Consider the following 22,475-nt stretch of genomic DNA (forward strand, 5'->3'; position numbering starts at 1 on the left):
TTGAGTCATTCTCTGACAAATGATACATCATCGAATGTCTTGCCCGTTAATTATCGATATCTAATTGATTGATAAGGGAAGAGACTATAAGGAATAGCATGACAGATCGCCTGTCTCTTATACACATCTAGATGTGTATAAGAGACAGCTTTTGGACCGGTGTAGAAAGATATAAAAAACTTCAACCCTAAATTCGGACAATGAGATATTCTATCGGTGTAAATATATATATGTATATATATATATATATATATATATATATATATATACTAATATATACTAACTAATTATATGTAATAGTTTCCATTACATTTACTTAAAAGCTTCCTCTATTATTCTAAGCAGTTCATCGATGATAATAATGTATCGGTTTAATAGGCCTAAAACTATCTTATAAATACTGTATATTTTGAGATAAACTCGCTACATAAGTACCAACAGAATTACAGTCGGAAAACATTCTTAAGTTCATTATCTTTAATGTTTCTACAATTATGACACTGGAAGCGGTATTTTATTGTTGGAGTAAAGCATAGGATTTACTCAAGAAAACAAAATAATCTTATCCAAACTGTTGAACAAATATAAATCCGTGTATAATGAATACAATTCTAATATTAATTTTGTAACATTATTATCGTTATTAATGATTATGATATTGTTCAATGCGAGTGTATCTTATTTCATGTTTACTCCCTCAACGTTGGAACGCATTATTATAAATTCATACGATTTTTACAATGACATAATTTTTAGTGACTCTTTAAAGGTATCTTATTTCCATTCCATATTTTGGGTCACGTGGGGATACTGAAATGTGATTTTCTGTTATTGCATATCCATCAACTTGATTTCATGTCGATGGTCTAACGTAGGCGTAGGCTACGTAGGCTTAGACATCAATATGATTATACTTTCTGTTTGAAAAACCAAGTAATTTTGCTGACCTTAACTGACAGTTTCAATCATAAATAATATTTGTTTACATACTATTGCAATTATTTTGAAAAGTAAATATAATAAAGAAAAATTAGGAATAATAATAGGCATCTAATAATAATAATAATAATAATAATAATAATAATAATAATAATAATAATAATAATAATATATTTATTTCAAGAATATTTTGTGAGGGTGGGCCATCAAGCCGGAGCTGATCATCATCAATAATGATAATGATGATGATTATTATTATTGACAATAATAGGCCTAATAATTATCATGATAATAATGATGAAGATGACAACGACGACGATGATGATGACGTTCATGATCATGCTGATAAAAATGATCTAATATTTTAACGTGAGTTCAATATATTATATATTAATAGTTATGTACTAACGCAAAGAATAAAATCTACATGTGAACTATTATGATGCTTGCATGAAAAACAGTCCGCCTTCATTTAATTTTGCCCAATAAAATTGAGGGAAAACAGTCTAAACTGGGTTATGCATCATATTTGCTAATTGGGGAGGGGACATAAGTTTTGTATTTCACAACGTCCATTCACCAACAAATGTTATTAGAGAGCGTCCCTAAAGAAGTTGTTCTCTGTGAAATCAAAGTCTTACTCACAATCTATTGGACGGGAAACAGGATGTCGAGTAAGTATCGAGTTAGCACCCTCTATTAGAACTAAATCGCTTTAAGTGTAAATACACTTTACTATAATGCTATTAGTATTGGCTGTCCCAGATTACGAAGTGAGCCCCCTAACGAATGATGACCATACTTTTTAATTAGCGACTGTGCCGAAAGACTACATTCTGAATATTACGACCGCAGTGTGTGCTGTTTACAGAAGTATGGGACAACAGAATGAAAACATCTTCTCGGAGAGATGGTTCGGAAATATTTCGTTTCCGTGGTGAAGTGAGAGGCAGACAATAAATAAACAATGCCTCGAAGGAAGCAGCAAACACCGAAGCGATTGAAGAGTAAGTATCGTCTGTTCCTTTTCTAAAAACCTATCTTTTGCGATGAATTTTATGCGAGATAATTTGTACTTGGGCGAGGCGCGGCACTTCGTTGAGTACATCAAGCGTTATTGACGCGTGATGAAGTGACATATTTCATTCTCATTGAGGCAATTGATTGACAGTTCTCGGTCGACACCCTCCAGCGAATCGAATTCAAAAGCTCGACAATAAATCTCTAACAAAGACAGACAAGGAATTGAGCTCGGTTATAACACTAACAAGACCTTCAGGATCCATCTCAAAGTAGTTAGCCGACAGATTTGTGGAGGACCAGCTCCAAAAATTCAGTAGGTGATGCGTTTTGCAGAATGGTAGAGTCGGAATTTGACGATATTGCCGGCGGCAGGAAAGAGCCAAGGGACTTCAAAGGCTTACCGCCCAGCTGCATAATGGAAACGTAAATACGGTGATCTGTTGGATATTGGAGTCTGGTGTAGTTAATACTAGCATGTTTGAAATTTCATGGTAAAATCAACATATCCACTGTGCGAAGGCCAGGAAAAGAAAAACTGTTTCAAGTTGCTTTAAATTAAGAATAATAATATTAATACTATCAATGCAATATAGTATACTGTAAATTAAAGAAATAATAATTTTTATCAGAAATATTTTAGCCCATATTCTTAATTAAATCCTGGTCAGCCAAGTGAAATTGAATTCTTTTGTTTTTTTACAAGAATTCCTTTCTGATGTCAAATCAAGTTTTATATAATTTTGATTGACAAAAAGTGGAAAGAATCCAATGGAACAGAAATCCATGTATGTGATTCATAAGTAGAAGGAATTAAGGGAATTCCCTAGCCAATTATTCTTCCTCTAACCAAGACTCGTTACTAATTACATCGATATTCTCCAAATTCAAAGTGAAAATATCCGTAAAATATGTTGAACAAGCGTATTATAAGAGATTTAAAGACGGCCGATACCATCTTATGTTTGCCATAATATGTGCCAAACATCAAAATTTACAAATTAATTCATTGACAAGTGAAATGGTTGATTAATGTTTGTTTCAATTTTGGTTCTTTTTTATCGCTCGGGTTTCCCCTCAAAGACCCGAAATGTTGACACAGTTGTAAACTTGTAGGGAAAAAAACACTTAAAAACTCAAGTTAGTTGGACCGTAGTTGAACAATCATTCTTCGCATATTCTGTGCTGAAATGATTTTGGGAATTAGCCAAAGGCAGTGTTACTACACCCCTGGAAATTGGAAAACACTTTTGTGTAGTAATGTCAAGCAATAAAAATGGTGATATTCCTTCTAACGGCAATACTTGCTCAGTTAACCAGGTCACTATCATCATCAATTGAAATATATGTATTTACAGTTTGAATGTAATTTTCAGTTAACTGAAAAAATACCATATTGACTGACAATTTGATTTCGCAAGGTTTGAAAGTGTTAATTTTTGGCCTTGAGGCCTGTTTGTGTTGAGCCAATAAATGGAACAATTAAATTCAATATTTAAAAATTGTTTGCATTAAAGATGTATTTTGTCCTATGCAAAATAAAATCATAAAAATCATTTTTGAAATTAACTTGCTCATTTTGAAGTAACATAACAATTACGGTATCAACTTGGACATCGAAGTGTGTGTATTTAAAAAATGTTTACCATAATTCTACAGCAAAACATGATAAAAAAAAACTTGCAGTCACTGGAAGAGTTTTATTATTTTTATTATCATTATCCAGTATAAAAATCAGAGTACACATTTGTTAACTTCAATAATTTCTATGCTCAAGTCAATAATTTATATGTTAGTGCAAAATGAGCAAGTTAATTTCAAAATTATTTTTTAATGATCTTTTGTCAGGAGAAAATATATCTTTAAAGCCTGGTTCGTTGAAATAGCTACGCTGTCGCTTCAGTGTTTTCAGTGCAATCATTGTACTGAGTAACAGTCCCTGACCCAATCGGGAAGAATCCCTGATTCGATCGACCAATCAGCATCGCCGAAAGCTGTCTGCTAGGCCATGTAGCGATTGTATGGAAACAAAGCTTATTATGTTGTTGGCTTTCAATTGCAAATTAGCACCAGAAAATTCTGACCAATTATTACAGTAGATCCTACCAAAGAGTATAGAACTACAAGAGAGCCGACTGCCCTTATTTTGTATGCAGGCAATAGAACGTTAAAAAGTACTGCCACGAAGGAGCATGTACTTCAATAGAATAGATTCGTATCGAATGCATGCTGCGTTTCGAAATTATACACTCTATACTCTTTGGTCTTACGCATAAAGTAAACCACCGTATATTCTTTGCATTAGAAACCCTATACTGTAGTTGACTAGTACAGTAATTAACAAAGCATCAATGTTTATAATTGAGCAAAAAACTGAATTATTTCAATATGTAGGTGGCTAGTTGAAAAAAGATAACCTATTTGTTCCTTTTTTGAGTGAGTAATTGAACATTTCAATTCAATTTTGGGGGATTTTCCAGACATTTAGCTTTTACTTACAAAAAAATTTAATAATAGTTTCCTATCAATAGGCTATCATTTTTTGTGAAGATAACATCTATGGCAGGGGATTATAATAAAACCATATTTGAATTTGTACTTATTATTAATAAAAAGGCGTAAACCTTTTATTTTCCTTTTAAGAGCAATTCATTTTTCATTTTCATAATTACCAAATTAGAAAATATTATTATATTTAAATACTTTTATTTTTAATGATCCATTATGCATTCTCATCCATTTCATGTCCTAGAAAAAAAAATCTACATATCACATGAATACTTAGTAATTTATTTTGAAAGTAAGTATAATTAGGTGAAGATTATGACAAGATTAGTTTATATTATGTGTACATATCAAACATGAATCATCCATATCATCCATAGAAAGGCAAAGAAATTAACCTTAAATGCAACCTTAACAATATAAATTAACCTTAAAGTTAACATCATTAATTTATTAATATGGAACATGAAGGCATATATTATCAGCTATGTTCTAGGACAGGGGTGGGCATAAAAATCGGTCGGAGGGCCAAAGTGAATTTTTGATTCAACACCGAGGGCTGCACCCAAACTTTGTTGTTTCCACTGTGCTTCCAAAAACCTCCAAGAACTGTTTTCACACCAATTTATTCTCAGTTTTATTTCGGGCGATAAAAAACAAGGTATTTTCTGGCCAATGTTGCTTGGCGGGCTGCACACATAGGGTTTTTAATTCATTTTCGCGGTGCAAAAAAATCGCTGGCGGGCCGCACTTTGCCAACCTTTGTTCCAGGACACCATTAGCAATTTCTAATGAATAGTAATAAAACACCGGATTACAGTACATATTTTTTATTTTGAATTAGAATATGATATAAATGGTTCTACAGGTATCTGTGTATTTTGCTATTAATTAGTACAGTATTATCAGTATCCTGTATCTATATTAATATATTCTTGTATAAAATCAATCAATGTAGAAATTATTTTTGTCACTATATTACTTGTTTAGCGAACCACCACCTGCCAATATTGATGATTTTGAATAAAAATAAAATTTAATTTTTGGCCAATTAGCACACCTGCTGCCACGGAAAAATGAAAATTTTTTCTTTATTTTTATTACGCCTGTCGCTGCCTGGAAACCTTAAAAAATAAGATGTATTTCTGCCTAATACAGTGGTAATTAACCATTGATTCCCATTCACCAATAAAATTTTATTTTTATTTTCTCCTCTGTCTGGGTGTTTTTGGCAAAACTATTCTGTAAAGAAAACAAAATTTTATTTTTCATTTTTTCAAGTTAAGGTAAAGGAACTGTAGTGAGAATAATATGCAGTGTTATTTTGGTGAATGGCATATGGGCTTGGTCCGTGAAAACAGGAATGTACTTAGCCATCATAGCTTCATCTTCATATTATTCCACAACAGAAGCTAAAATGAACCAAAGCATCCGAGTAACCCCCTGTCTCTTCCAAAAGATGTAATGAGTCTTTTGAAGTGCACGCAAGGTGGAAGTGTACACTGCCTCCATTTATAGTCCATATCCAAGAAAACTTGGTTCTATCATCTATGGTTTTACCAAACAAATCCTGGATAAGGAGCAACTCAAACTAGTGCCAATGTTAAGGCTGAACTTAGCAGCGTACCTGCCTTACCACATGGCCAAACGACTAATTATTATTGTATATGGTGAATAATATTAATATCACCACTTAAGTTTTAGAAATTCTTCTTACTAAATAATTGTATTTATCTAAAATTTTAATAAAAACCTGATTAACAATTATATTTTAATAGAACAAGTGTACTGATGCAATTACTTTACAGTAATCACATTGTAAATTATATAATCATCACTATTTTAATACATACATTTTTTTATTGTGAAACTCATATTAAAAACACAAATTTGAAATTGACTTACTTGCGACGAAAAACAAAGGAAACGACCATACAATAAAACAATACAATGATTAAAAGCGTATTATACAATAAAATCTATCACATAGAAGTATATAAATTTTGCTTTAAAATGTAAAAATTTATTATAGTGGAATACACCTCCTGTAAAATATGTAAAATTAGTGTTAAAATGTAAAAATTGTGAAAAGGTTCTAAAAAGTGTCATGGTAAAATTTTACAAAAAGCCAAGTACACCTAGTACACCTGGTTATAAAACTGTAGGCAATATAAAATTAATAATATAAATTTATAAGTTCTGGATTGTATAAAATTTTATTAATTGAAGTTTCATCCTAAGTGAAAACAGACCTGTAGGATAGGCTGTCAGATATTGTGAATGAAGTGTATTATAACCCCCAGCCTAAGTTGATCTATATCCCTTGTGAGCCACCATTAAACAAACAGCTTGCTGAGCTCAACAATTAAACTGTGAAACCGTGTCACTGGAGAGGACATGATTAACAATATGATACATTATAGTAGAAGAAATATAAATTCTTGAAAAAAAAAATCAATAAATGAATCGATCAATCAATAAATCAATTTGAATTCAAATGCGTCAATCTTGTTTATCACCATAGAGCAGATGATGTGGAAAAGAAAAACAAGTTAAAATTCACATAATAAAAAATTATGAGATGCATATAAATAATCATTCTTTACACTGACAAACCATTGATCCCAATTTCTAATGTAATTATTAAGATGTACTGTATCTTACTTTTTATTTGTAAATTTTAATTGATGATTAAATGTGTGTTCGATACTAATATAATGCGAGCTTTAGTTTTTTTATTACATTTTGATGGCAAAATATTAGATTTTAAAATGCCTATTCCAGAAAGCCTATGAAGTCATTCAGGTATAATGAACGGTAACCAACGTTTGTTGACAACAGAGAGCGCCACCTGGTGTCGTGACGACACGACTGTGGTATTCTATAGTACTGTAGTTGGATTACACAGAGACAATTCTTGTGATGTCGATGTCGTAGTTTGACTTGAGAATGTGTGTCGTTTATCAATAGTTTTAAGTTCTCTGAAGCTGTGATCGCATGTCAACCTCCAGATAGATATATTACTAATGTAACCCAAGTTGAGCAAGTCATTCACTTAATATCTTCACACTTAACTCAAGTTTATGATTCAATCGCGGTCAGATTGTGTTATAACCTATATTCAGGCTCCCGAGGACAACCTAGAATTGACCGTTCTGCATTTTACACTTAATTGAACAAATGAAATTATATTTCTTCTATAATATAATTCATATACGCTTTCTTAGCATTGAGAAGCATTTCATAAAGCATTTATGCCATTACTGCATGTTCATAATATACTGTTGGTTTTTAATTATAAAAAAAAAATAATAATAATAAATTGATTGTCCTAAAAATTTATACTCAAATAATGATAATGATTGAAATGTATAATTCCACAACTGTCACTATTTTCTTAACTGTATTTTAGTTTAATCTGAGGTTTGTAGAACCTAGTTCTTTTATGGTAATGATTCTAATATTATATGTAACCAATAATAATACATGATTATGTTCATAGTTTTTGTGGCAATTATATTTTATAAAATGTTATTTTAATAAGGATTGCATCAATGAAATTTTTTTATGAAATAATTTTTATGATAGGAATGAAAATGAGTCTGAATTTTAATAAATAAATGTTAAAAAATTCAGTGAATTATTAAAACGAGACATATGATTCTAAAATTAACCTTAGGTACTGTATGTCATTTGCAACAAATACCATATATTGACAAGTTTTACTACTTCTGTGTCAATTACCTCTGCTTTACATTTCAGTTAGCACCCCTTTGCCCTCAACTTTACCTTCAGATGCAATAGTCCTGTCAATCCTGGTTAAATATGAATGCAATCATCATAACTGAGTTTTATAAACGTTACTAGATTGAAACTTTCTCATCTGAAAATGAGATTTTGACATCTTTTCGTTAATGCATCTTTGGGCTTCATACAAGGATGTGTGTAAATCAAACATGTGTTAGTGTAAATTAATGTGTAAGACTGGTTTCATACATCTGTTAGTGTTAGACCACAGACCCTATAGACCAAGGAGGTAGGTTAGACTACTGTCCAATGACCTAGGATCCAATGATACAATTGGACAGAAGGATAAAAGTATGAATAAATTAAATATTTATACAACGTATGTGTGACAGTTCATTATATCGACATAAAATCATATAGATGTCACTATAGATTTGCATGCATATGGCTGTTTTTACTATGGTATCATGTATGGTTCAATGACACATGACTTTGAATGTAATGATGATTTGGATTGATAATACATGGCCATATGGATAACATTAGATAAATGTCCATAATTAATAGCAGTAATATGATATTACATGGTTAATAAAGTATGAATGTCAATAATACATGTATGGCTACAGTATTACGGTATGTATGGACATAAAAATGTAGGTCTGTAATGTACAGTAGTGTATGGATGTCAATATTTCATATATGATTATCATTTACCATACAGTATCATGCATTTTTCTGTTTAATGTAGTCAACACATACTGTAATGTACAGTATATTATCCCAGTGATAATCTACTTTACTAGAATATTACTGATTAATAATAAATTTTACATAATACAAAAAGAAGAATGTTTTTGTGCTAAAAGGCAGTACAAAGTTATTAAATAATAACTAATACAGTGTGTCCTAATTCTTTTTATTATTTTAATTTGAAGTTATCGTTGATGTTAATGACTCGTCACATACTGTAGACAGCGAACAATCAGTTATTCTGGTGTACAGTAATTTTGTGTGTACTACTACAGTAATTGTCTCGATATATTGTTGCTGAAAGGGACTGATTCTAGATAATGGTATTGTGTAGGGATTGGTTTAATATCCACAAGACTGCTTTCAACATCATTGCCAAATTAAAACTCATCACAATCCGGTTCAATGAAATTAGGTTGGTATTTTTTTTTCTCATCAGACTTCCACAAAAACAGGTTATACAATTCCCAAATAGAGGTTTCTTCCTGTTCATTTACAGAAAATCAGTCTACTGTAGTTGGATACATGCAGTTTGTCTCTCAGACTGATTATACAATATTTGAGACCAGACTATGATTTTAAAAAAAAAATGGGATTCTTTACTCATAAAGAAAATAGTAAACAAATTCATCCTATTTAATTTTGAGCTAGGAAAACATTTACAGATCTGTAGCAAACAACTGGGGAGGGGGTTCTGGATATGGGGTCTAGAGTTCAGCCAGTTCCCCGGAGCTTTAGTATTCAAATAAAAGGAACAATGAAAGAATGTTATTAAAATAAAATGAACAATGTTACTATAAATTGTATTAATTTGTTAAATTTCCAATTAATTTTTTTTTAATTTACAGGGAGGCATGAGCATGAAACTATGCTTACTACCATGAGCATGAAACTATGCTTACTACATGACCTTTTTCATGTTATTTTATATTTATTAAATTAATTTACATTTTTATACATTTATCTATCATATTCTATAAACTACCGTATTTTTGTATTTGAAATAAATAACATGAAAAAATGGTACATATTATTACAAAATGAGAAAGGTAGCGTTAGTTTAATGTTAGGTAGCTAAAGCTGACTGATAGAACTGTTCGCTAAAGTTGCAACTACTAACAGGCTACTCCCACATTGGAATGTACGGCTACGTTGACCTGGTCACTTACAGTGGGACCTACTGTAGACCTTAAAACATGGCATTGTTTAAACCAGTATTTTATGACAGTTTACAGTACCCTCATCAATATGGCTTGTGAAAGGACGACAATTTACAAACTGCTCAGTAACCAAATCCAGTAAGAGGGGGTTCTCATTAGCACTTAACTGGTAGACAGAGAACCTTAAGAGTGGTATACTTTCCTTTAATATTTGTGTAGGACTGTGAGAAGTACTGTATGGTTATCACTAGACGTGGTTATATTACTAATCATATAAAAAATGCCAGGGTTATTATAATAATTTCAGCGACAGCTAAGACCCATTTCATCAATCAGCCATGATGATTTATATTGCAGTAAAGAACAAACATAATTATTTATCAACGTAGTGTACACTGCAGCATTTCTCATTAGACAGCCTTCATTAATTTTAAACCAATATATTCCTTGATGATAGCGAGTTTGTCATCAGAATGTTATTAAAAATTGTGATTTTTTGATAGAAGGCTTGAATGTTTGATACAGGATTACATCTCACATATGTAGACATCAAATTATTTAACATGTTTGATACGATATGGTATACTTTTTATTATATCAAATAAACTTTGTTAAATTTGAGTTGTGCTGCATATCAGGCTAGGGTGATAAAATTATTAAATTATTATTAATAATTGTAGAATAGTGCCTCCCTTGTGTTTTGGTTTGCCTAGCCTACAAAGGGTTTTCCATTTAATCCTAATACAAGACTTTTCACACAAACAAAATAACAATGTCTTCCAAAGACTCATTCATAATGGATTGAGGGGCCAAACACCTTTGTTAGGCTGATCAGACAAGTTATATGGAGTGAATTTTTAATATTCTTGGACCTATGGTCCCAGAAAATGGTACAGTTATAACCTAAAATGTATGTGAGCATGCATGTAGTATTCCTGGCCTTGATATACTTAGAGTGACACACAGGTAAATGTTCATTGAATTTAGCCAACCATCAGCAACTCTTCATGCAAGTGTTTAGACTTCTTATTGGTACTTTACTGAGATAATAAACAATTAGGCAATGTTTTGTATTAACATGTTAATTTGTTTTAAATACAAAATCTGTTCAATTAAATAAACTAATATCATATATTACATAGTAAATCAATTTAACAAAATAAAGAAGTTCTGTAAAATAGCAGAAGCTGAATTGTTTAGACCTTGAATCTCATTAGAACTTGATAACTCATTACTCCATTTTATTGAACAATTAATTTTTTTAATTTCATTTTTTTAATGATATTTTTCCTAGTTTTCCACAAACAGTGCTTGGATCATTCAGTTCCATAACTTTCACTATTGTAGATTACACCAAGATCGAGCTTCAATCTTTTTTGTTCCCTTGCTGTCTCCTTAATTCCCTATCTATTTTGCTTGGATTTTAATGTCCGTTGAGAGATATAGAATAATGATTATTATTATAAGACCTGACCATATTGCTGCAGTGAAGTCATTAGTAACGTCTATGTGAGGCAAGATTCTTTGCATCTGTCTAATTTGTGTTCATCAGATGGATGTCACTGGGCTTACTCAAGCATAGGTGCCACTGAATATTCTCTGACAACTCTGGACAATTGATTCTCATCTTTTTTTTTAATTATATGAAGACTAAAGACAGGATGATCAGTATATCTATTTGAAATATATTTATTTTATTGACAATTATTTTAAAATGATAAATAATAACCAATTCTCGAAGAATTTAACCTTGTTTAAATGTAAAATTTAGGTTAAATACATTTCTCTTGTTAAACCAAAAAGAATTATCAGTACTAATAAGTTGCTTTGCTACATTTCAGCTACAATTCTACTATCTTTATCACTCAAATGATGTTAGGCGATACTTTTTTTAAACCTTGTTTCGCAAACTTATTTTTTCAAAGATAAAAAAAATAAAAATAAAAATGATGTTTCTTATTTAGCAAATAGTTTTGCCAAAAACATCCAGAAAGAAGAGAAAATAAAAATAAAATTTTATAGGTGAATGTAAACAGTGTAGTAATTGCGGGGGTTAAATGAAATAAAGTTATATAATTAATTACCTGTAGGAAGAAGTATACTAATTTGATTTGTGGAGATTTCAAGGCAGCAGTGGGCGTAATGAAGATAAAGAAATACTTTCATTTTTTTTTGGGAAATTTCCATTTTTTTCGTGGAGGCGCTAATTGGCCAAAATTTAAATTTTATTTTTATTCAAAATTATCATTATTGGTACTGTACTGTTTGCTAAACAGCGTATAAAAAAGTCTGGCCTTAGGATGTACGTTAGTATCTATTTATTCATTTATAATCACACATCATGCCTGGGTGCTTCATTTCTCTACCTGAAATGGCTTCTTTTTTTTTATTTTTTATAAAGAATCAATTTCAATTTGAAAGATTGAAAATAACATCAACATACACCATGATTAATCTGATCTGCATTATGACAATTCACTACCGAATAACACCCTAATATCCAAGAGAAGGGAAAAGCAAAGAGATGGTGTTACAAAAGCACAGAACATTACAGTAGTATAGATACTCGCAGTTCAATTGATTCTTTAACTTTGCATTTCTACAAAAATTTGATTTAACATAAAACTTTTTCTTCATGCTTCTTATGTTTACCAATTTTCATTGGTTTTGTATATAATTCCTTAATTTTATTTTATATTTTATACATGTTTTAAACTGGACCTTAAGGAAGAACAGTGTGAAATTGATTAATGATACAGAATAAAGAAAAGATTTCTATTTTCTATACTATGCGATTACAGTACATCATTTAATCAAGGCTTCTGAAATGTAGCAAAGTGTAAAGCCTACTTTTTCCTGGTTGAACAAAACTTAACCCTATTGTCTAATAACATTATAGGGGCTGCCAAATAATCTATTTTATAAATAAAAAACATATTTAACTATTAATAATATTAAATAATTTCACTGCCAATTATGTAATGTTTCATTTAATAACATGAAAGTACAAATCTTGATATACTCTACAATATTTTATTATCTTCTAATACAGTAGTTTTTCTAGAAAAGCCATTAAATTAAGTCTGAAAAAGTGTAAAAATGTTCACCTTAATTTTTGCACATGAAAGTGTTCTGGCTGATCTTCAAATTTAGAATGAACTTTAAGTAAATTTCCCAATCCTCGGGGACTGCAGAACCACCCAAGTTTTATATCAAATTTAAGATATTCTGACATTCTCATGATTTCCTCAAATGACACCCTCAAAGCTGACAGAAACCAAATATTGATTACATTGAAATCCCATGTCTGTGGTGTTTACAGACACTCGGCGAATCACATACTCTTATATTGTATCTTTCGCAGCCAACAGGTTTCTTCGATCACATGATTACTTGCATAAAAAAAATTCCTTGTAGAAACTGTTGCTATGAAAAAAAAAGTCTGAAATATTAATTTTTGTTGTCGTGCATTTTTATTATCACTTCTTCCTGTGTAGCGGGATTTTTCGCTTAGAATTTCCTGAGACCTGATCAAACGTTTGTTCATCAAGAATATTCTCTAATAAAAGTGAACAGTTATTACTATATTTAGCTAGTTATTTGTCAAGAGCTTGTATGTTGTGTAGAGTTTAGAGGTTAGAATTTCACTTCATTATAGTTACATCAAAACAGCATTAAGTTCAATCACTCAAAACTTTGACCGAAGACGTATATGAGTTGTTACTCAAAAACTCATTTGTTACGATACACAGTTCTTTATGTGATAAATCAAAGTTTTATCTTTTTTATGCTTGAAAATATGTACAGTATGTATTTTGTATAATAATTTTAAAGAGATTGTGGTAAAATTTGGACAAAAACTTAATAAAAAATCAATTAAAAAATGAATTCTCCATAAAAGATTAATCAAATAAATCTTCAAATTACAATAGTCTTATGTTCCAGATCAAACCAATTTCTTTTTACAGATTTTTTATTAAAAAATATTCTCTAATTCATTTTCAGCCAATTATAGTTTAATGCATGGAACCACTTGTGATTTGAGGCAAGCGATTGCACTTGCACACCGTCACTCACAAAAAATCCTCTTCAAGGGTGTAAAAAATAGAGCAGCTTTGTGTTTGAAAATCACTCACCTTAAATCTAGTAAAAACCCCAAATACTACTGTGGCTATGATTTCTGCTGGGATGTATTTTGTATTCTTTTGAACTCTAAACAACTTTGATGACTGCAGTAGTAATTATGTGTACACTAAACTATTCCACAGAAGTTTACATTTCCTCCTTCCCAGGTAATCGCTTGCCTACTGCTAACCGCCATTTTCAAATAACAAGCCCTGGAACCATGAATAGAAGGTCTCTGCAAAAAAAAAAATATAAGAATGCAATGATATTATTTGTGTACTGTTTGCAATGAAATATTTTCTCGCAAATTGCAATTGAAGTTAATAACTTACAGTACCTTATTAATATTTCAATACTGTATACAAAGTAAGCAATTTCAATCATTGGTTATTTTATTCAGCTCAGATAATATATTTAATTGGCAATAGTGACAGCATCAGCAAGGGAGGGGGTGGGGGAAAAGAAGGCTTTCGTCAACCCGGCCAGGCCTCTACGAGCAATGACTCCTGTAGACCAAAATGATAATCTTAATTTCAAATAGCTACAGTAACCAAATGCCATAGGCTTCATTAAATTACAGTATACTGCGAAAAAACAGATCCTCTCATGAGTTTTGTTGTGAAGTTTTTTCAATTATAGCATAATTAAGGGGGTGTTAAAAAATATATATATCTGGGTCCTTTTCTGCTAAGGAGAGGATGCTTCTATTTCAAAAACAATGCTCTAGAGTATGTATAGAGTCTGAAGGCACCCTGGTGCCCGGTATTACAAAATACAATTCAAAACAGATTATCAAATTAAATTTATTGATTGTACAAATAAAGTTTAAACTGAAGTTACTGTGGCCATATGTTTTACAACGAATGAGTAATTGCAGTTGCAATTTGGTCATGTGACCATATCCATCTCTTTGAATGGAAATTATTGCGTAAACTGACACTCTAAGTTGTCAAAGAGATTCTGTTGACTTTTAATTCTATTATGACACGACTCAATCGCATTTGAAATGACATATCTTGGTCGTTGTTTTGGGACTCAGGAAATCGGGTACATTTCCACTAGGATTGCCGGCCTCCTCTTCGAATTGATGTTGACAAGGAGCATGAGGAACCTTGACATGAAGACTGTGTTTGGTTGTTGTGTTGTAACAGAAGCGTCCACGCTTATTACTGTTGCCATTCCATTGGCTCTGTTATGAATATGTAATTAGTTGTCAGTGTGAAAGGTCATCTGGGCTGGAGAAAGTACCTTGCCCTTAGATTCACCTGGATGGGTTTTAATACTTTAACTTAATTAGAAATCATTTCCAACTATATACTCCTTAAATTTTTATTGTGTTGGAAATAAAAATCAATATTTTTTAGTTCCTGTTAAGGGATGAATATCAATTTTTTTTCTTCCACCATCATTCATGCAAACAATCTTGTTATTAGGCAAGGTAAGTCTGTATTTACCAGGTGCTCTACAAAATGCTTTGTTTTTTTCTGGTGTAAAAAACAAAAGAAACATGCAACATGGCTTTTGTAAGCTTGGATTACAGTACTAACCTTGAACAAAATTAAAAATAAATGAGTACTAGGATATTAAACTACAGTAAGAAATCAAAATATGTTTTTGCCAAAAAAAAAAGAAATAGGAGAAACAAAGTGATAGATAACAGACCTTAAATCCCTGTAGTGTATTTTTAAAAATTACTCCTGGTTGATGTAGAATATTATTTAATTGCTTGATATTACAGACCAATTCACCGGCTAGGACGAGGGCAGTTTACAGGGCAAGAGAAAGCAAAGCGTTATGTACTGTTCCCATAAATTACCCCTTCATGCTAGTTTGATTGAATGTATACAGTAAGAAAATGGGAAATCTTCGACGACAGTAGTGTGATTATATTTCAGTACCTTGATATAAGTGCATTTGTTTTATAATTTGCACTATAATATATATTTTTTTTAAATTATTATTTGTTTAATAATATTAATTTTATACCTCAGTGGTAGTGGTCAACCATTGTGTTTTGTTCTATTCGTTTGGGGATATTGTTCGATTTGCTTTCTATGTCCTCTAGCTACAAAGTCTACCAAGTCAATCAGTATAATTTACCTATATAGGAACTGGTATGCTGAATACAGTACTAAATTTTCATGGTACACTGCTATCGTCTTGTCTACAATTTCTAGTGTTAAAAATAAAAATCTGTTTATACTTGAACAATTTAAAATATGCAAAAAAAAATATAGCCGTAGCAATATCCTTGAATATATTGAAATTCATAATACACCAAAAAATGTTTTGTGTATGGTTTAGGAATTTTTTATGTGTAATGCTTTATTGTATGGTCAAAAGAGTATGCAAATAATGGAAGCATAGATGCTTTTTTATTTACTCACCTGCATGTCAGTTATTGACAAGCAACTTTGACATTGATTGACAGGGAGATCGGTATCAATTGCCAGCATATGTTAGTTTGGCATACATTACCTATAATTATTACACTGGTGTACGGTACCTGTAATCAAATGCACACTGTAGTGTACATAAGGTACATCTACGCTGCTAAAAAACGCCATTTGAAACACAACTCATCATAATTATCACCAACAAAACACTGACGAATGATGTGATGCTAGGACATGATGGTCTCTTCCTCCTTAAGTCGTTTTCTAATCATAAAAATGGTTGAGTTGAGAAGTATTTGATCCTTGAACCGTAGATGTGATCTTAATATGCACAATTATGTAGCGTTGTGCCATCAAGGAAGCCTTTTTTGCTGCACTTATATTCTGCATGTTAATTCAAGTGTCTTTTATTGTGATTTTGAGTGGTAGACGTATCTATTGAATACGATTTACACATCATCAGCATTCACATTAAATTGTTATTATTTTATTTTATAATGGAAGAAACCAACTGTGAAACCTTTTAATTTTGTAAAAAAAAAACACCTGCAGTGATTATGATACTGTAAACTGTGTGTCTATAACCATGAGAAAGAAATTTTTGTCTTTCTCTATGCTATAACTGGCCATATTGTAGTCAAAATAGTTTTTGGTTTCTGGTGTTTTAAGGTTTAATTGATGACTACATTTTATTATCATTGTGGGAAATTAGTAATGCAGCATAAAAATATTACTTAGATACAGTATAATTATATTAATTCATTCATTTATTCATTCATTCACTCATCCATACATGCATTTTATGTTTAATTATAATAAGTTATAATTATTTAATAAAAAAACTATGCCATTGAAGTGAAAACGTAACTTTGAGTTTGAGCATATGAATCTACTCTGGGTTGAAATACTACAGATTAATAGATTTTAATCCAATCATTATCAAACAATCAATTCATCCATTTATTTATTCATTCACTCATGTTATTATATGAGCATTAGGGCATCATTTACGGTAGTTAATTCAATGCTGTAATTAGTGACATACTGTACATGCTGTTAGATCAAGAAATAAAATTAACATAAATTATAATAACATTAACTATTTTATTTCTTTTCAGCTGGTAAGGAGTCAGATGATGACCAGGATGATGATCATATATCCAGCGACGAGGAGAAACTGGAAACGGACTCAACTCGTGCTTCAACACCTCAAACACCGCCAATTGTTGAATCACCGCTACGGAGCTTATCACTTATGGTTGGCGAGACTTCATCTGCCAACTTCAAAAAAGAACTTTTTAAAGATAAAGAACAAGTTGTGCCTACCCAAGATATACCGTTGGATTTTACCGTCAAATCACGGCGCGATGATGAGGCATCAGGAAAAGGAGGTAAACTTCCAGACCCGGAACAAGTGGTTGCTTTGGATCTGAGTCTTAAAAGAACACATAGTGAAAGTGGCTTTTCTGATAAAATGAATTCTGACTTTATGTTCAGATGTCGAAGTCCTTCCAGCAAAAGTCCACAGAACAGAAGTCCTGTAGAACATATGCTTGTGCAACGCAACCATGATAGTAGTTTAAAATCAAAGGAAAGATGCTCTCCATCAATTGACACTAATCATGATAAAGACTCCAAAAAAACTGTTCATCATAACTTAATACCGAAAGAAGCACTAGTTAATATTTCAAAGATGCCCAGCGATTACAATGCTCTTCCACCTCAAGTTAATTTTTACCGCACCTCTTCTGATCAGGGAAATTTTGTTTTGTGCACGGACTGCTATCAAGCTTTTCCAAATATAGGTATGCTATCTATTCACCTTATAGCTACAGGCCACAAAAGCATGAAGTCTGTTAACACTCAATTGTTACAAGAGCGTGGTTATAATGTCATGATGGCACCTAAAGGGAACTTATTCAGCACCTGCTCTTTACGCAGACGACCGAAACCACCGGGAGGTTTTCGCACACGCGATGTATGTACTTATCGGTGTGCTGTTTGTGGCCGGTCATTTTGCGACTTTTTTGAATACACTGTTCATCTCAGTAAAACAAAACATGATATGAAGCAGCAATTATCAAATAAAGGATTCGAAGCGAGACCAAAACTTGAAACCGGTGCTTTCCAAGAGGAAATACCGGTTGCGCAGGTCATGAAATGTATCGTTTGTCGTGAATCTTTTCCTAACCTTGAGGACTTAACCATGCATATGCTACGGACACAACATTACAACAAAGTTCCCGGCCACAAAAGTGGGTACTCTCACCGGACTGAGGATGTAACTGCTGCAGTAAGAAGAGATATGGATGATGATGAGGATGATTTAATGGATACAGGTGATAGCCCAACAGGATTGATGATACCGGATAAAGTATGTGTTATATCGCGTGATTCGCCAAATTTCCAAGTAATAAGTCAGGTGCCAAACATGTCAGAAAACAATGAAATTTTGGCCTGTCAACCGCTAAAAGCTCAAAAGCCATTGCACAGCTCCGAATCGAACGCAAACAGGCAACGGTCTCCGTCAGACTCAGACGCAGAGGACCGGTGCCAATCCGATGATCAATTTTGCAGTGAAAAATACTTAATGGATGGCTTGAGTTGGCGGAAAGGTCGACCATTAAGATGCACTCGTTGTACTCACACTTTTACGAACATTCAAAGACTCTCTGCACACATGAAACAATCAGGGCACTACCTTAACCATATTCCAGATCAGAAACCGTCGTGGAAAACGATGCAACAGCGGCTGACAGGCAATGGCACGTTTACTCATTTGAAATTGATGAGTACTCAGCAACAGGTTGCTAACAAGCTGTCCGTCAACTGCACTAATAGACCCGGGCAGGAAGATACACAGTACAATGGTGAAAAGGTCAAATGTAGCCCGGATGTTGATGAGGGTTGCCAGGAAGATACAGATAACAAACATGACAGATTAGAGCCAACAATAAGAAGTTCCAATAACCATCAGGAAGTCAAAAACCAATCGAAGAGCATGCCTCTTCCGGATTACTTACCGAAGGAAAACTCCATACAGCAGCTTTACTCGTTTGTACATAATGAAGTACCGCCCTCTATGAGCTCACAAGCTCAGGTCCATGCACCTGTTAAGAAATATGTTGACCCCGATGATTTTGTTGTGATACTTCCAACAGGGTCGAAGGTCAATACAGACAAAATGTCTGAGAATCCCTTAGGAAATCTAGCATGTATGGTGCAAACAGCAAAAGAGATGAACTTTGAGAAACGTGCATTTTCCAGTAACGTGGACAGGTGGGTGACACGAGCTGTGGATGACATAGAAGATGAGGTCAGAACAATCCCCAGTACATTAACAGGATTACCCAAGTGGTACTCGGCCCAACGTATGCATTTTCGCCGCATGAATCGAAGCAACTCTCAGGAGACCATGTCTGATAAGACGGATATTGAGAGCAGCCATTCAGAGGAGAAAGATACACCAAGTATTAAGACTGAATCAACGGATGTTGACCTTGAATCGAGCAATAAGATGATTGATGGGAGTATGTACACCGCTAATACCCTGATTGAGAAACTTGTCAATGACTCAGACGACACCGATGCAGAGAAGGCTGATGAAATTGAGCAGGATAAAACTATTAAGCATAGTATCCACCCACCGCATGATTCAAACTGCCGTTATAGTCCCTTGTCTGTTCTTTCACGCCGAGCGACCGGGTCAGTTGAAAATGTTCAGGGGAAAAATGACATTAGTAGCCATGAGTCTGACTATGAAGATGACTCAATTAATAAACTATCTGTCAAATCTGAGCCGGTAAGAATATGGCCTGAGCCTGGATCGGGAGTTATCGTACGGCGATCCATCGATGTTCAAAAACCATCCGAGCCTATGGAAACTGATGCAAAAGATCATGCAAAACAAAACTGTTCAGATCCTCTTCCGCAAAATTTGTCATCTCCTGTCAGAGAAGAACTTCGCAAAACTGAAAGTCCATTGGACAAACTTGTCACGTCTGTCAGCGAAATTCCAATGACGAGGGAAGAAAATGGAAATTACGAAATAAGGACCACTACAACTAGTGTTAAATCTAAAATTAGTATAAAAGAGGAGCAAGTTTCTAAAACTTTGACAAGGAAAAAACATGAAAACACTGGCCCTGTTCAGTACATCCGGCCTCAGGATAGCAACGACCCGTTTTGTATGTCCGACCCTCTCAGCGAGATAGACAAGCTAGTGTCGAATACCACTGGTGTCTCTGGTAGCAAATCTCTAATGCCAGTCAAAATGGGCAAATTCCTCAAAGATATTAAACCCAACGTGTCTGCATTTAGGCCTAGTCAGCAATACTTTAGGGAGATGTACACACCTAGTAACATAGCAAGTGACCCTCTGAAGGAGATGGATAGAATGGTCAATGCAACCACATGAATTAAGGTCATTGTGTCATATGAATATTCTTTAAATAAACTAAACCAACTGTTGATTGGTCAGAAAATTATTTATAATTACTTCTATGTATTTATATTTTATTCATAAATAATTTAAAAATGTATGTTTAAATGAAAAATTAATTATTCCTGAAAATCAAGAGATATTGGGATTTTAAGTCTTTTTAACTAAATTAAAAATTATAACCAATTTCCCCAAAATTAGTGAAATATTTTAATTTTTTTAAGTAGACTGAAAAACTGGTTTAATTGTTTAAAGTTTACAGTTATAACTCAAATGTGTGTTTCTTTTCTTTTTAAAAGACATTTATTTATTCATAATGCTATTTGTACTGTATTTAAAAACTTGGGGAAAAATCTGAAAAAAAATATTTGAGATCTACAAAGGAAATATCTAATAAGTGTGCTATAGGTATGGTTGACATGGATACCATTCAGTATAATGTGCTATGCACAATAGTTTTTTTTTTGTAGTTTGGTAAAGAAATGTTGGTTTAGATTGTAGAATAATGTATGTTTTGTATGACTACCTAGCATAGAAGATCATCTTTTTTCCAGAAACTTAAGTACTCTTTATTTGAAATTCATTTTTTTTGTATAGTCTATTCTACAGTAAGCTACTGTAATTGTTATGAAACTGTACTTTTGCCATAGGATATGTGTATGACTAAATCTTCCAAGTGAATATAAAGTTATTCATTATTGATAATTTATTGTTTGGATCAAATTTTAGAATTTGCCAATAGGTTTATTGACAATCAGTAATTTTTAAATAAATGTACAATATGCTCACTGGTTAGTATACAAGGGATGGAGTTGGGAGGGTAACCGAACTTATAAAAATTATAAGTATACTTTTATATATAGATTTATAAGTATGCTTACTGTATACATTGAGTGAAATATCAAGTTAATTGAATTAAATTTTAAAATTTCCTTCATGATTATCCAAGGATGTATATCAACATGGCTGTAATGGTCACCCGAACTGTAGTTTTAGGGCCTTGGTTCAAGTCCTGATGGGCTCATACATTTACTCAAAATTGTATTTGATAGTATGCTGAGTATTCTCTTTCAAACCTTAATTTAACCACCTTGTTATCATATTGCAGCTACTTATTTGTTATTGATTTCATATGCAGAATTTATTAACAATTTCCTTTATCATCATTCATTAGTGTGTTCTAAATACAATTCCTTTTCAAAAGAAAACCAAATGTTATTACATTACTGTATTTATGATAGTACTGTATTTTAACAACATATAGAAGTTGCACCATGTTTATAATTAATGGAACTTAAACTGTAACCTTAAATCATTTTCCCTTAAGCCTTATTATAAAAAAAGTGAAATCTCATTAAGTATAAACAAATTGTTTCCTTCCTTTATTTT

The 22,475-nt window shown here is 32.4% G+C and overlaps 1 protein-coding gene across 1 annotated transcript; it reads left to right on the forward strand.

Annotated features, from left to right (window-relative positions):
* Window positions 1-1,612: 1,612 nt before the first annotated feature.
* Window positions 1,613-21,289, forward strand: LOC117111203 (teashirt homolog 1-B-like). The gene is made up of 2 exons (XM_033254087.1): window positions 1,613-1,946; window positions 17,764-21,289. Exons 1-2 carry the CDS (start codon window positions 1,907-1,909, stop codon window positions 21,060-21,062), a joined length of 3,339 nt encoding a protein of 1,112 aa, XP_033109978.1. The 5' UTR covers window positions 1,613-1,906; the 3' UTR covers window positions 21,063-21,289.
* The last annotated feature ends 1,186 nt before the right edge of the window (window positions 21,290-22,475 follow it).

This window comes from Anneissia japonica, unplaced genomic scaffold, assembly GCF_011630105.1.
Source record: "Anneissia japonica isolate Jap-2015-1 unplaced genomic scaffold, ASM1163010v1 scaffold288008_len1385354_cov213, whole genome shotgun sequence".
NCBI classification, from domain to species: Eukaryota; Metazoa; Echinodermata; class Crinoidea; order Comatulida; family Comatulidae; genus Anneissia; species Anneissia japonica.

Coding starts and splice junctions, on each gene's coding strand:
- LOC117111203 (XM_033254087.1), top strand. CDS start 1,907: ATGCCTCGAAGGAAGCAGCAAACACCGAAGCGATTGAAGA. Junction 1,947..17,763: donor AACACCGAAGCGATTGAAGA/GTAAGTATCGTC, acceptor ATTTCTTTTCAG/CTGGTAAGGAGTCAGATGAT.